Source organism: Ambystoma mexicanum, chromosome 4p (genome assembly GCF_040938575.1).
Source record: "Ambystoma mexicanum isolate Mex_15411 chromosome 4p, UKY_AmexF1_1, whole genome shotgun sequence".
NCBI lineage: Eukaryota > Metazoa > Chordata > Amphibia > Caudata > Ambystomatidae > Ambystoma > Ambystoma mexicanum.
Window position 1 is genome coordinate 549,338,256 of NC_090927.1, and position 12,796 is coordinate 549,351,051.

General features: G+C 39.2%; 1 protein-coding gene across 2 annotated transcripts in view; it reads left to right on the top strand.

Annotated features, from left to right (window-relative positions):
• Positions 1 to 12,796, top strand: part of MYOM2 (myomesin 2) — a 578,568-nt gene that overhangs the window by 355,238 nt on the left and 210,534 nt on the right. For both annotated transcript variants that reach the window (XM_069606094.1, XM_069606095.1), the window contains one exon: positions 11,203 to 11,381. In XM_069606094.1, coding sequence (XP_069462195.1) covers positions 11,203 to 11,381 — 179 coding nt within the window. The remainder of the gene's footprint in view (positions 1 to 11,202; positions 11,382 to 12,796) is intronic.

The window sequence follows — 12,796 nt, forward strand, 5'->3', positions numbered from 1 at the left end:
CTTGCCACTCACGCCCTTTAATTGCCCATCATGCCAAACCGATTCTTTGCTCCCTCACCACCTGATGTTGCCCCACCATACAGTTAGACAGTAGACCCCCTTGATTTGCCAGTCATCCTCTGCCACACATGACAAGAATTAGTTGTTGTGTCTTGCTGATATTGGGGCTACGGGGTTTGCATTGTGACAATCTAAAGCGAAAGATGGTGAAGGGACATGGCTATTATTGTGCTCCCAAGTTGTGCTTTCTTGGAATGTTGGCTGCATATTTCAACTCACGGACGCAGAGAGAACTTCAAGTGGAATACACATTGGACTTGTGTATGGAGAGGGAGCCAGAATGGACTTTAAAATATATGTGTGTTTTCAAAAAAGATGGAGTGTGTATGCATGTGTGTCAGTGTCTCTGACTGGGGTAATGTGTTTGAGTGTGTTTGTGACAGTGTAAAGTATAGGTGAAGGATGTATCTGCGTTCATGAGATTTTGTATTTATATATCCAAATGTGGTGTTGATTTGGGTGTCCAGTCATAATGTCGAATACAATAATATCGAAAGTCAAATCGATTTTTTTTTTCGAAATAATGTTTAAATAAATCATTAATTAATTATATTTTATAAAACATATTTTTTTTAAATGGTTAAAGGTATATCCATGGTGAGTGGGAGGGATGGGGAGGAGGGGGGGGGTTGGGGTAGGGGTTTGGGATGGAGTTTTTTAATAATTAATTATTTAATTAATGTTTTATTAAATATTTTTTTAAAAAAATTAAAGGTATATCCATGGGGGTGTTGGGGGGGATGGGGAGGAGTGGAGGGTTGGGGTAGGGGTTTGGGATGGGGGGTTTGGGGGGGGACCCGGGGGGACCCGCCCAATAAAAAACGTTAGTATATGTGATATTTTACATAGTTATTTTAACATTGGTTTTTCGATTTTTTTTCGACATTTTATTTTCGAATTAATGACTTTTTCTATTATATGTATGTGTTTTCGACATTTTTGAATTCGACATTTTTTTTCGACATTTTTGTAATTCGACATTATTTTTTCGATATTATGACTATAAACCGTTGATTTGCATATATGCCAAATAATTTCTACTGGAATGGGAGATAATAAACTGGATGCATCTTAAACAAGTCACCTGGATCTGGTTGAGGGCTTTAAGCAAAGCAGTGACAATTGCTATTTTGGGATCTGATGGTCCTATCCCTTTCTGATGGATGCATTAATCAGGGTTCATGGAGGGTTATAAACTAAAGAAGCTAAATTTGTAATGACCTCAACTAGCAATGGGTTCAAAGAAGAACCAGAAAATGTACTTTTTTGGTCCAAGGACTGGAATTGTATTTAAGAGAGATGCGTGCAAATGTCCAATGTGGGACCAATTATGCAAGTCGTCTAATACATATGCTCAGTATGCACAACTACAAACACACATTTTGCTGTTGTCTTCATATATAACTTGCAAAATGTACCCGTACTCTGCATGGGTTCTGTTGTTTCCACACCTTGATCCAGACATTCTTATTCGTTGTTGTTCAAGCCAGACTTGATTCTGTTCAGTTGTTTCTTTGTCCCTTGACTCAGCCTGCCTTATTTGTTATTGTTCAAGTCGGGCTTCACAATGTTGAGGTGTATCTCTGCGGCCCTTAATAATCTCACTTTCTATGATTTTGAATTAATTTATCCACTAGATTTCTGCTTTTTGAGAGGCATCTGGAGAGAGAAAAGCATAGCAATTACACAAAATTAAAATTAATCCAGTGTGCTCCCGTACATTGTGGTACAAATATATTGGAAATGGCACGTCCTATGGCCTTGAAAGGTGCTTTTCAAGGTCCCTCCTTTGTGTTTTTTCCTCATGTCGAGACACTCAAAATGAGTTTATCCTGTCCTTTTACGACCACATTGATGTTTTGCCGATTTCAGGCAACTGTCTTATTATGTGTGAAGTGGCTGTAATATTTATCCTGTGCGACTGAGTGCTTTGCAGTACAAATATATCAGAAATGGTGCGTCCTAGGGCCTTGAAACGTGGTTTGCAACCTTCTAGTTGTGTTCCTCACGTTGAGACGCTTAAAATGAGACTCATCCAAACTTTTGATGACACCATTGATGTTTCGCCGACTTCAGGCAAACAACTAATGTATGAAGGGGCTGAAATCTGGGGTTTGGAGTCAGGTGTCCAAATGTCATGTAGCCGGTGATGTCCGGAGGGTCCTAACAGGTAACTAAGCCACATTTTGTCAATGTATTTTAGGACCATTGCATGATTGAACATTCAGGCCCGCCGATATAAATATAGTTTTCCTACATGGTATAATCAGGTTTGCAAAGAAACAAAATGCTGTTTACTAAAAATCATAAAGGGGCATAATAGACATAATGATAGTGTGGTCAAGCAGAGCCAGTTATAGAAAATAACCTGTGTCGGGAAATTATTCAATCTAATTCTTCCCCAGTGCAGTTTGAGGTTGCAGAACTAAGAAGAGCCCTGTTTTCCACTTCATCAGGGAAAGGCCTTGGACCGGATCATGTTGCACTGGATGTATTTAAGAACAACCATTTGATTTGGGTACCTGTATTTGCTAAAATCCTTAATGCTATAATACCTGCAATGGATAACAACCAAATGACCTTGAGTTGTAAAGAATCAATAATACCTTTTTACAAAAAAGGTGATATATTAAACCCAAGATGATATAGACCCATCTCATGAATTTACTCTACAGTTAATGGTTGGGGAGGGTGGTGTAAAATCGATTAATTGACTGGGCACAGAATAAAAACATCTTATCTGAAGAGCAATATTGGTTTAGAGCAGATGTTGGGACAGTCAAGCAGGTCCTTAACCTCAGGCTAATACTGGACAAGTATGTCCATGGTTATGGATGCCCAGTCTGCGTGGGGTTTATGGAATTGTGCTTGGCCTTCAACAGTGTGAATCAAAAAATGTTGTGTCACTCTTTGTACTTCCTGTGCATGCCTTGGCCTCTTTTAAATCTGCTGATCTCACTGCACAACAATCTCACAGCTGTGGCAACATAGGATAGTGCAGGAGACGTCAATTCACCATTTGGTGTATCCTCTGAAGTCAGGCAAGGTTGTTTGCTTGCGCCATTACGATTCAATCTTTACATCAGCACACTATCGCAAGAGATAAATGAATCAGAAAAGGACATGCCTAGAATAGCAGGCAAAAATACATGTGTCCTTTCTTTAATGCAGACAATGTCGTTTTACTGGCCCGCAACCCGAACGCTCCCAAGAAACTCATTGCTGGATATGTCAGATTCATGGATTTGAGAGTTCTGTCTAGGAATGCTGACAAATCCAAGCTTATGTGTGTGGGCAAGCCTTATGGTGCTCTACCTTGTATCTTTGCATCTGGACGAAAACTAGAGTTGGTTCCTGAATGTACATACCTAGGGCTAGCATTTGATAGTGTACTGAATTGGCACAGTCAAATTAAAATTAGGCACGTGTTCCAGTCTCTCTGCACCAACAAAAAAAGATTCAGATACTGCTTAGTTGCAGAATTATTTAATGGGAACATATACCGCTTGACACGTGTTTCGAGCAGTCCTTGAAATTCCTCTGAGGCTGATACAAATTGATTATGTAAAATAATTCAACACAAAAAAAATCAAATGAACCAAATAGTCCAATGTGTGGATACACATAAAATAAATATCATGGTAGGGACAAACATGTCCAGGTGGACAGGGGATTTGACAAAAAAAACCACCACAGGCAAATGGCCCGTGAGATAAAACAGACATGTACAAATTGTCATTGTTCAGTGACACAAATGTATGCAAACGATTCCATGCATCAAATTTCAAATATAACATGAGCCAGTAAAATAAAAGTAAGAAGTGATTAGAGGTGAAAAATGTGGAACATATTTTTGTATATATGTATATTAGATTTTTAAATACCGTAAATATGGTGTATGTCAATTGTGGAAGGAGCCATGGTTGAAATAAAGGAGGTTCAATCCATCATTAGAAGAAGGCAACACAAAGAAAAAGAGAAGCAACCAACAATTTTGTCCATTAGAAATAATAGCGTGCTTGATTGAAAGATAGTTTGACAATTATCTGATTGTTCATAGCATTAATCATTTGTACATAAGGGTTAAGTACCTTGTATCCAAATGGATTTGGTGGGATTGGTTTTATTGTTTGCTGATTCAACTGCAAAGTTCCAACATAATTATGAGATTGAAGTTAGAATGATACATTTAATGCCATAGCGGTGTAAGCAATCTTGCATATTATTATTCCATACTTCAATTGTGAAAGGTAACTGTATAATAGTGCATACCTTTAATTCCTCGCAAGTGCGGTATCCCATTAATATTATCCAAACTGTCAATGACGAAGATGTGTGGGTGATCAAAACAACGGAAGCGATTCCAAAATGTAAAGAGTCCCAGGATGGGCAAAGGAGAAAGAAATATAAAGAAGACGAGTGTTATTAATCATGGACGTCTAATCTGTTTAATTCCGTAAAGAGTTAACACTAGACTCGGCAGCTGATTGCTGCGCGAGGTCTATGGGACCGTAAGTAAATCCTTGGTCTGCTACGTGTGTAATTTCTCCCCACTCGGGCGCCAGGCAAACTGACCTGATTATGTGTCCACATGATACTAGCTTGCGGAAGGTGTTCCAAAGTATTGCCTTTCGGAGCTGCCATTTTAGGTGAGTATTAGTGGTAATATAGCTGAATAACCTCCAATCAAGCCACTGTGAGAATCGTAGTTCTTTTGGATGATTTTGCAAGACCAAACCACTAATAAATAAGATAAAATTGCATGTGCTTAACAATTGGAAATGAGGCAAAAAAGGGGGGGCAAATGAAAGGCTGCCGTTAGGATGGAGAATATAAAGCATAAAACATAATTTAACAAATTGTGACAGTCGTGAAACTTGAAAATTTGAAAAACGGTACCAGCACCAGTTCTGTAAGCAAATTGTGGTTAATCTAATTGGTGGATGGCGAACAAGCTAGACGTCCAAGATTAAGAGTGCAGGTTGGTCACTTGGTCACTAATTGCAATAGGCTCCTCTTGGCATATTAATTTAGACATGGAAGTTGGTCATGAACTGAAAAGGCTAATTGGATAATGAAAAGTACACATATTAGTACACCTGATCAAAAGGCACAGACTAACCTGTCGTCTAATTGCAATTAGTTGATAATAATAGACATTAGTGTAGAGGACCAAATCAATAATAATAGTAATAGAAAATAATATAATATAATATTAATATAAGAAAACAGGGGTCTTATAGTACTGCTGATATATTTCTTGTTGCACACGCAGATAATACAGTACACAGTGAATTTAGTACAGCAGTTAATAAATTAGTCAATCCTGTGTTCTTGTCCTGGATTTAGTAGGACACTTTTGGTTTCGAAAGCAAAGGGGCACATCGAACAGCTGTTACATTTGCGAAAACCTTTGTGCTAACTTACCTTGCAAGCGCAGTGTCCAACTGGGCTCCCTTGCCCGTCCTTTTTGTTCAATCAAATTAATAGTTTGGCCATCAAACTCATCCAGGCTACCGGAGTGATTATCAAGTTTGGCAGGAATCTGGAAGGTTTAACTTTTGACTTTTTACTTCCCATCTATCAGGCCAGGTCTATCACAATTAGTGAATACAGGGGTGAGGTGTGTGGGTTCTCCCCCATGCCATCAATACAAATTAAGGACAATATTTTTCTATGCCACTTTTTTGGTGTTGCATAAAGTAGCCCGACCTGTAACATCGAGAAGTTGGTCTGGATTATATAAGTGACCAGATTAGTTTGTTCGTTTGTTTGTTTATTTTGGAAAACAATAATTCCATTAGGCATAACCAATTATTACATATCAAACACATCATTAACAATAACAATGCAAAGAGAGTATAAGACCATGGCAAAACCAATCAATAAAATCTGTCAAAATCGAAATTAGGCATTGGTTATCTTCTGCTTGTGCTTTTTTGCTCCTTATTCTTGGGGTCTGTCTACGAAATGAAATTAGTGTGCAGCCAACTATGTGGGTTTCACCTCTTAGTACATTGTAAAGAGATGGACGCCAGTGTGCAAGGCCAGCACCCCTTAAAATCAGTTTTATGTTTTTTTGCTTGAGCAAGTTGTATGCCGTACAGAAGAATATGAGCATATTGCACATATTGCGCTTTTCCTCGTGATCATTGCCTGTCTAGTTTATCATTATCGGTCTGTGACTATAGCAATTAAAATGAGCCCTTGTGATTAGGCATCTGTCTGTCGAAAAGTGACTACATAACATATAGTTCTGAATTTTGTTTGAGGCAAGCAATGCATATTTTGGCTCAACAGTTTCTGTATTTCTAAGCTTGCATGCTGCTCATGAAGAAGGTTTTCTGGTTGATTGTATACTATTACCCTTGAAAGATCTAGACATTCTAGAGTAGAAAAGAGGGGTATAGTATGTATTTCTGTTAAGCAGTCCTTCATATGCTTAAACCAGGGGCTGGATAAAGCACCAGTTTTGTTCTAGATATTGTTTATGATGAAATGGGTTAGAGCTGCTTTGGGATTTGACTAGAGGCAAACCAGGTGAAGGGCCGGCTCCATTCTCAGATAATTCTCCAAATAATGGATACCTAACTCTAAATGGACAGCATAATATGGTGCTGCTTGTGGAAGGCCCAGTAGAATCTTTTAAAAATTGTTGTCACAAATGTGTTATAGCGAGGACACATTTGACATTCCCTGCAGGATGGCCATGTAAAAAGCCACATATTTAGTTTTCATTGCATTTATTTTGAGGATATTATTGAGTGGCTGTGATTTACACAAAAACTAGCGATGCCACTAAAAGTGTGTTTCATACTAAGTGTTTGCTTGGCTAAGTGTGGGCCTCCTGATAAGTTTGATGAAAAGCTGATGCCAAGGATGTCGAATTCTGTCACTTGTGGAATTGGGAATTGGTGGCTTTACATCTGCTGTATTTTGAGATGTCTCCTCTTTAAGGAACAGATCCTTATTGCAGATTTCTTAGAATTCAACTGAAGATCTAAAGAATTCATGAACATAGTGTACTCATTTATTAATATTTGCACAGCTCGCGGAGTCCTAGCAATAGGCACTGTGTTGTCTGCGCAGGCAGGCACAGCAAGAAACGTATAACCAATATTTGGTACATTGGTACCACTTTCCACAAGGACCTCGTGTGAACCATTTATATATAGCGTGAACAACAACAGAGGCAGGACACAACCTTGGTGTACTCCTACTGATTTCTTAAAGTAAGAGGTGCAATGGAAATTACTTCAAGTGTTTGTCAGAATGTTTAAAATATCATTTGTGCAATTCAAGGACCTGAGCACATGCCAGAGTTTATATCTGTTAACCTTATCAAGTGCTGTGCTCAGGTCCATGAAGGTCAGATAAGCTGGCTCTTAATGTATATACAAAGAGTGGGCTATTAGTAAGTAGAGATTGAGGGCTTGTTCTCTTGTACCCAGTCATGGAGAGAAGCCCATCTGAACCCCTCAGAGAATGTTACTCTCAGAAACCCAATGTTCCAACTTTTCGAGCAGGACCCTACCAAATATTTTAAAATGAGTATCTAGGAGGAATATGGGTCGATAGGTCAAGGGGCTAGATCTATTTCCTTTTTTAGAAATTGGTAATATGATAGCAAATTTCCATGAATCAGGAACTGTACCTGATGTAATTGTTGAGTTAAAAACAATCGCAAGGATTGGTGACAAAACTCAACCTTTTTGTGAAAGAGATCTGCCAGAATTCCATCCAGACCAATGTTCAAATTGGGGTAAGAAAACGGTTAAAATCCATTCCAAAAACACCCATAGAAGTCCACATAAGATTGTACACCCATCTGTCTTGGGACAGACAATAATACAAATGACTTTTTCATTATGTAATTATTTCATCAGATTGTACACCCATCTGTCTTGGGATAGACAATTGTAGAAATGACTTCTCCATTATGTAAATATTTCATTTACCCTCTTAAATAGTGTAACACCATGGCTATTTTTCAATACAATAGTACCTCTACTCGCTTTAACCCGGTCTATAGTAATTTTCTTACATTATCGGCTAAAATAATTAAGCACTGCCCAGTTAAAAATGTTCTTCACATTTTACACACTTTTACACACTATGGTATAAGACACATTTCTCTCGCCTTATGATTGTAGAGTTGCCCTAGCTCCGACCCAGTATTCCTATCTATCATATATTTTTTAATTTTTTTAATTTTTTAATAGCTGACTTGATGAACAACAGGTTAATTACCCACATCAGCGGTTTTCACAATTTTTTCTTATTCTTAATTCATCCCTAAAAACTCTGTTCTATTCTTTTTCACTAGGCTATATCCAGGCTATCACCTGTTTTACTATTGTAGCAATACTTGCATTTCCATAACCCAACACATGCCTTAGGTGACGTCACTGTTGTGCACGTCACTCACGCATACACTTGTATCTTTAAATAATTACTAAATCACATCTCTTCAGACCTTTGTATCTTTTTTATCTCATACTTATCTATGATATGACGTCGCTCGCGTGAGCACGAATGACGTCATATCTATTCTTTGGAGACAAATCTAGTTTCCATTTTGAATTACACCCACGTCGCTCGTGCGCACGTGAGTGACGTTACAATCATTGATGCAGTTTGCACATGCGCGTGTTACATCATATTCCATACTTACCATTGATTAGCTATACTTACCATCTTCTGTAGCTAATTCATACTTACCCATCATATGACGTCGCTCGCGACACCGCGAGTGACTTCTTTTTCATTTAAACCTTTTGATGACAATTCTGGTTCTCATCAGTATAACACTTACGTCGCTCGTGCGTGCGCAAGTGACATCACAAGTATTGACGCTGCTCGTGCATGCGTGCATCCTTCTCTAAAGAAAACCGCTTATGGAACTTTATTATGAATCTCTACATATTTGAACTTTGAATCCAAGGAGACACTTAATATATGTCAAAAAACTCTAAAAGACCTTGATTAACTCATTTAGGCTCTTCGCCTTTGAGAAAATGTGCAGGGGACGCAGTTCTCCATAATTTGGATTTCTTTGTGTTCTCTTCGGAAAGTAACATTTCCTGGATTATCACTAGGTGTGCGGCCATTAATAGAGTGAAGGCCCCATTCTTCAAACCCTGATAAAAATACAAGCCCCACTGAACAAGTATGACTATCATTCATTGTGGGTTCCAGGATTCCCAAAACCATTCCCTTTAAAAGGTCAAAGATATCCTGGTGAGGGCTGTTTCCTATTTTCAGATTAAAATCTCCCTCATGTATGATGGAACTAGGTGGAGAAGTCTCTTTCAGTACTTGATCATCCATGACTTGTTTCAAGCTCCATAAACCGGCCATTTTGCTAGTACTTTGGGACCCTTTTACACATTCACAACATCTATAGTGTGATTGGGGAACAGCATTTTAAAAACCTTTACAAAATTTAATTTGGTACTCAGTGAAGTGATTGAACAGATCAACAATGTTCTTATAAATATGGCAAGGCCACCAAAGCATTAGTCTTGAACCATTACTTCTATGGATTAGACTATGGCCAAATACAGAGCCACACTTAACACATGACATCATCAATGAACTACTGGTTTCTGATATAGTTAGACATAGTTGACTGTTATCTATAGAATGCTGTTATTCTTCATTCTGAAGATGCAATAAACAATGTAAAAAATAAAATTCCTTGGATACACCAACTAAACCAACTGAAGAAGGAATTTGGTTCCCTCGGTTTTCCCAATTTATTTGGTTCCTTTTCAAATATAATGAAAAAGGATGCAACTTTTGTCCGACTGAGACACATGGAACAGAAAAGTTCCCAGTGCCTTAGTGCAGACAATTCTGTTTCTCATTACTGTTCTTACAGTTGCTATGAGGCAAAAGCAAACTATGCACACTGGTTATTGAGCCTGTGCAAGAGAAGTGGGTTATTTATTTAAGTGGCTAATTGCTCACCAATTTCCACAGTGCAGATCCATTGGTTAGACAATAGTGGTCACTACCCAAGTCCTCTCATCCATGTAACAATAAAACTTTGGGTAATCTTATACATTTTCGATTTTTTTCCATGTTGTCATACAACCTCAGGGCAAGGTTTCTAATTCCATTACTAAAAAGGAACAACTGTAGAAAAATCAATGACGTGATAAAATACCTGTGCTCAGTACAGAACAAACAAGATGCTCATACTGTTTATTCATTCATTAAATGTGCACTATTTAGGCCATATGAGCTGAGGAGGGGGGCATTACCGGTCAAGTAATGCCGCCTGGCCATAGTTAGTTGCCCAAGCAAAGCGAGGGCTTTAATGGTGCCCTGGTGGCATTACCCGACCGTTAATGCCCCCCTCCGAGGGTCATATTGCCATTAGTCACCCAGCACGTCGTACCAGGGTACTAACTACAAGTAGTCGAGAAATGGTGCTGCAACCGTTTCTCGACTCGAGAAAAAGAAAGCAAAAAAATGGCTGCCGGGGGTCGGGGAGAAGGGACTACATGTAGTCCCTTCTCCCTCTCCATGCAATATGAAAAAAAGTAAACCAATACAATGCCCGCCATGGAAAGAGCGAAGGGACTACATGTAGTCCCTTTTCCCTGTCCATGGTGGCCAGTTGCGAAAAGCACAGGGACACGGTGGCGGCGGCTCAAAGACTTTTGAGGCAGGTAAGGCCCGGTTCATGGCCACTGAGCTTGCGTTTTACAAGCTCATTGACCCTCGCTAATACTAATACTGCATGAAGAATGTTGTAAGAAGAACAATTCACTTTTTATGCTCTCTGTATAGGTTTTTATTGTTTTAACTGTTGTGTGTAACAATTATTTTGAATCTGTACTGTATTCTTTTATGATGGTTTCTAACCTTCGAAATAAACATTTTGATGTTGATGACGATGAGGATCAGTATGCACAATTACAAACACAAATATTGCTCTTATTTTTATAGATAATTGCCACAGTAGTCTTGTTTCCAGTGTGTTGTTTCCATGCATTCGTTGAGTAGTCCTTCAAATGCACATCCTTTGGGGTGTATGCATTCAAAACTTTGCAAATAATTGTGTGTGCCACCACAGCAGCATTTAACTTACTGCTCTAAAGTGCAATAATCTATGTTGTCAATTAATTTTAGGGCCATCCCATGATCTGACATTCTGTGAGGTTAGAAACTCTTCTCTGGTCATTCTGTGGAAGCCCCCAGTCTACATTGGCAAAGGCCCGGTAACAGGTTACTTTGTGGATTACAAGGAGGTGGATTCAGAAACGTGGACGACTGCAAACAAAACAGCAACAGCGAGCCGTTATTTAAAGGTAACCAGATTTTTAATACATGTTTCATCTCAACTGTATTTCAAGGGGCATCTTTAGAAACACAACGAATACATGTCAGCACACAGTATTCTTTTTCAATCACCACATCACTGAATCTCCCAAGCTAAATCGAATACTAAAGAATTGTTTGCTATTCTAAAAAAGCTAGAATCACCAATCCAAGCTCCAGACTCCTGTGTCAAGGACAAAAATTGGTGCACGAGCATACAAAATGTCATAGCCAATAAGATAATAACTCTTCAGGCTAAGATTAACATTAAAAAAGACACTCTCATTGCCTCTAATACTTGCACTATTGCCACACCAGCACCCCAGACCCTCCCGATCTCACCCACATTACCGACTCCCTGCTTCTACTTTCACAAAGTATCCATCAAAGAAGTTGAAAAAGTTATCCTCACCCTCAAACCGTTTAATTGCCATGATGACCAGCTCAAATTATAAAAGATGATGCCCGTGAACTTTCCCTTTTCATCACCAAACTTATAAACGTGTCCTTCACGTCAGGCACCATACCTAACAATTTGAAACACTCCTGGGTCCTCCCCCTCCTTAAAAAACAAAACCTTGACCCATCCATCCTAACTAATTACCGCTCTATCACCACAGTGCCATTCCTACTCAAAATCTTAGATAAAATAGCGTATTTGCAAATCCAGCATCATCTGGAACAAAACCACCTTCTAGGAGTTCGACAGTCTGGCTTCAGACCTCAACACAGTACTGAGACTGTGCTCATAGACCTCAAGGCACAGATTGATGCACTAAGAGACGAAGGCAAAACGGCACTTATGCTACTCCTTGATCTCTCAGCTGCTTTTGATTTGGTTGATCACAAGATTCTCTGCAACCACTTGGATTCCGCAGCTCACTTCTCCCAAGAGGCAGCCAACTGGATCCAGTCCTTCCTCAATAACAGGACTATGCAGGTTTTCTCTCCTCTAGCAGCTGCTGACCTTTCACCCATCTCTTGCGGTGTGCCTCAGGGCTCATGTGTATCCCCTACCTTGTACAACATCTTCCCAAAGCCCCTTTTCGATAATCTAGATGGTATGGGTATCACCTATACGAACTACACTGATGATACACAGATCCTCATCCCATTGACGGGGGATTATGGAAAGGATTTGGCCTTTGTGAACAGGGTATACCTCATCATCCAGGCATTTATGGCCTCTCACGGTCTATGCCTGAATGATGACAAAACGGAAATCCTCATTCTAGGCACCCCATTATTAAAATTAGACCAGGACTACTACTCCTTCACAATTGATAACAACAACATTACTGTGGCTAAGGTAGTCAAAACCCTTGGCTTCTACTTAGATTCTATGTTAACCTTCGGAAAACAAGTAAATACTATGGTCTCGGCCACCTTATACACCTGCAAGCTA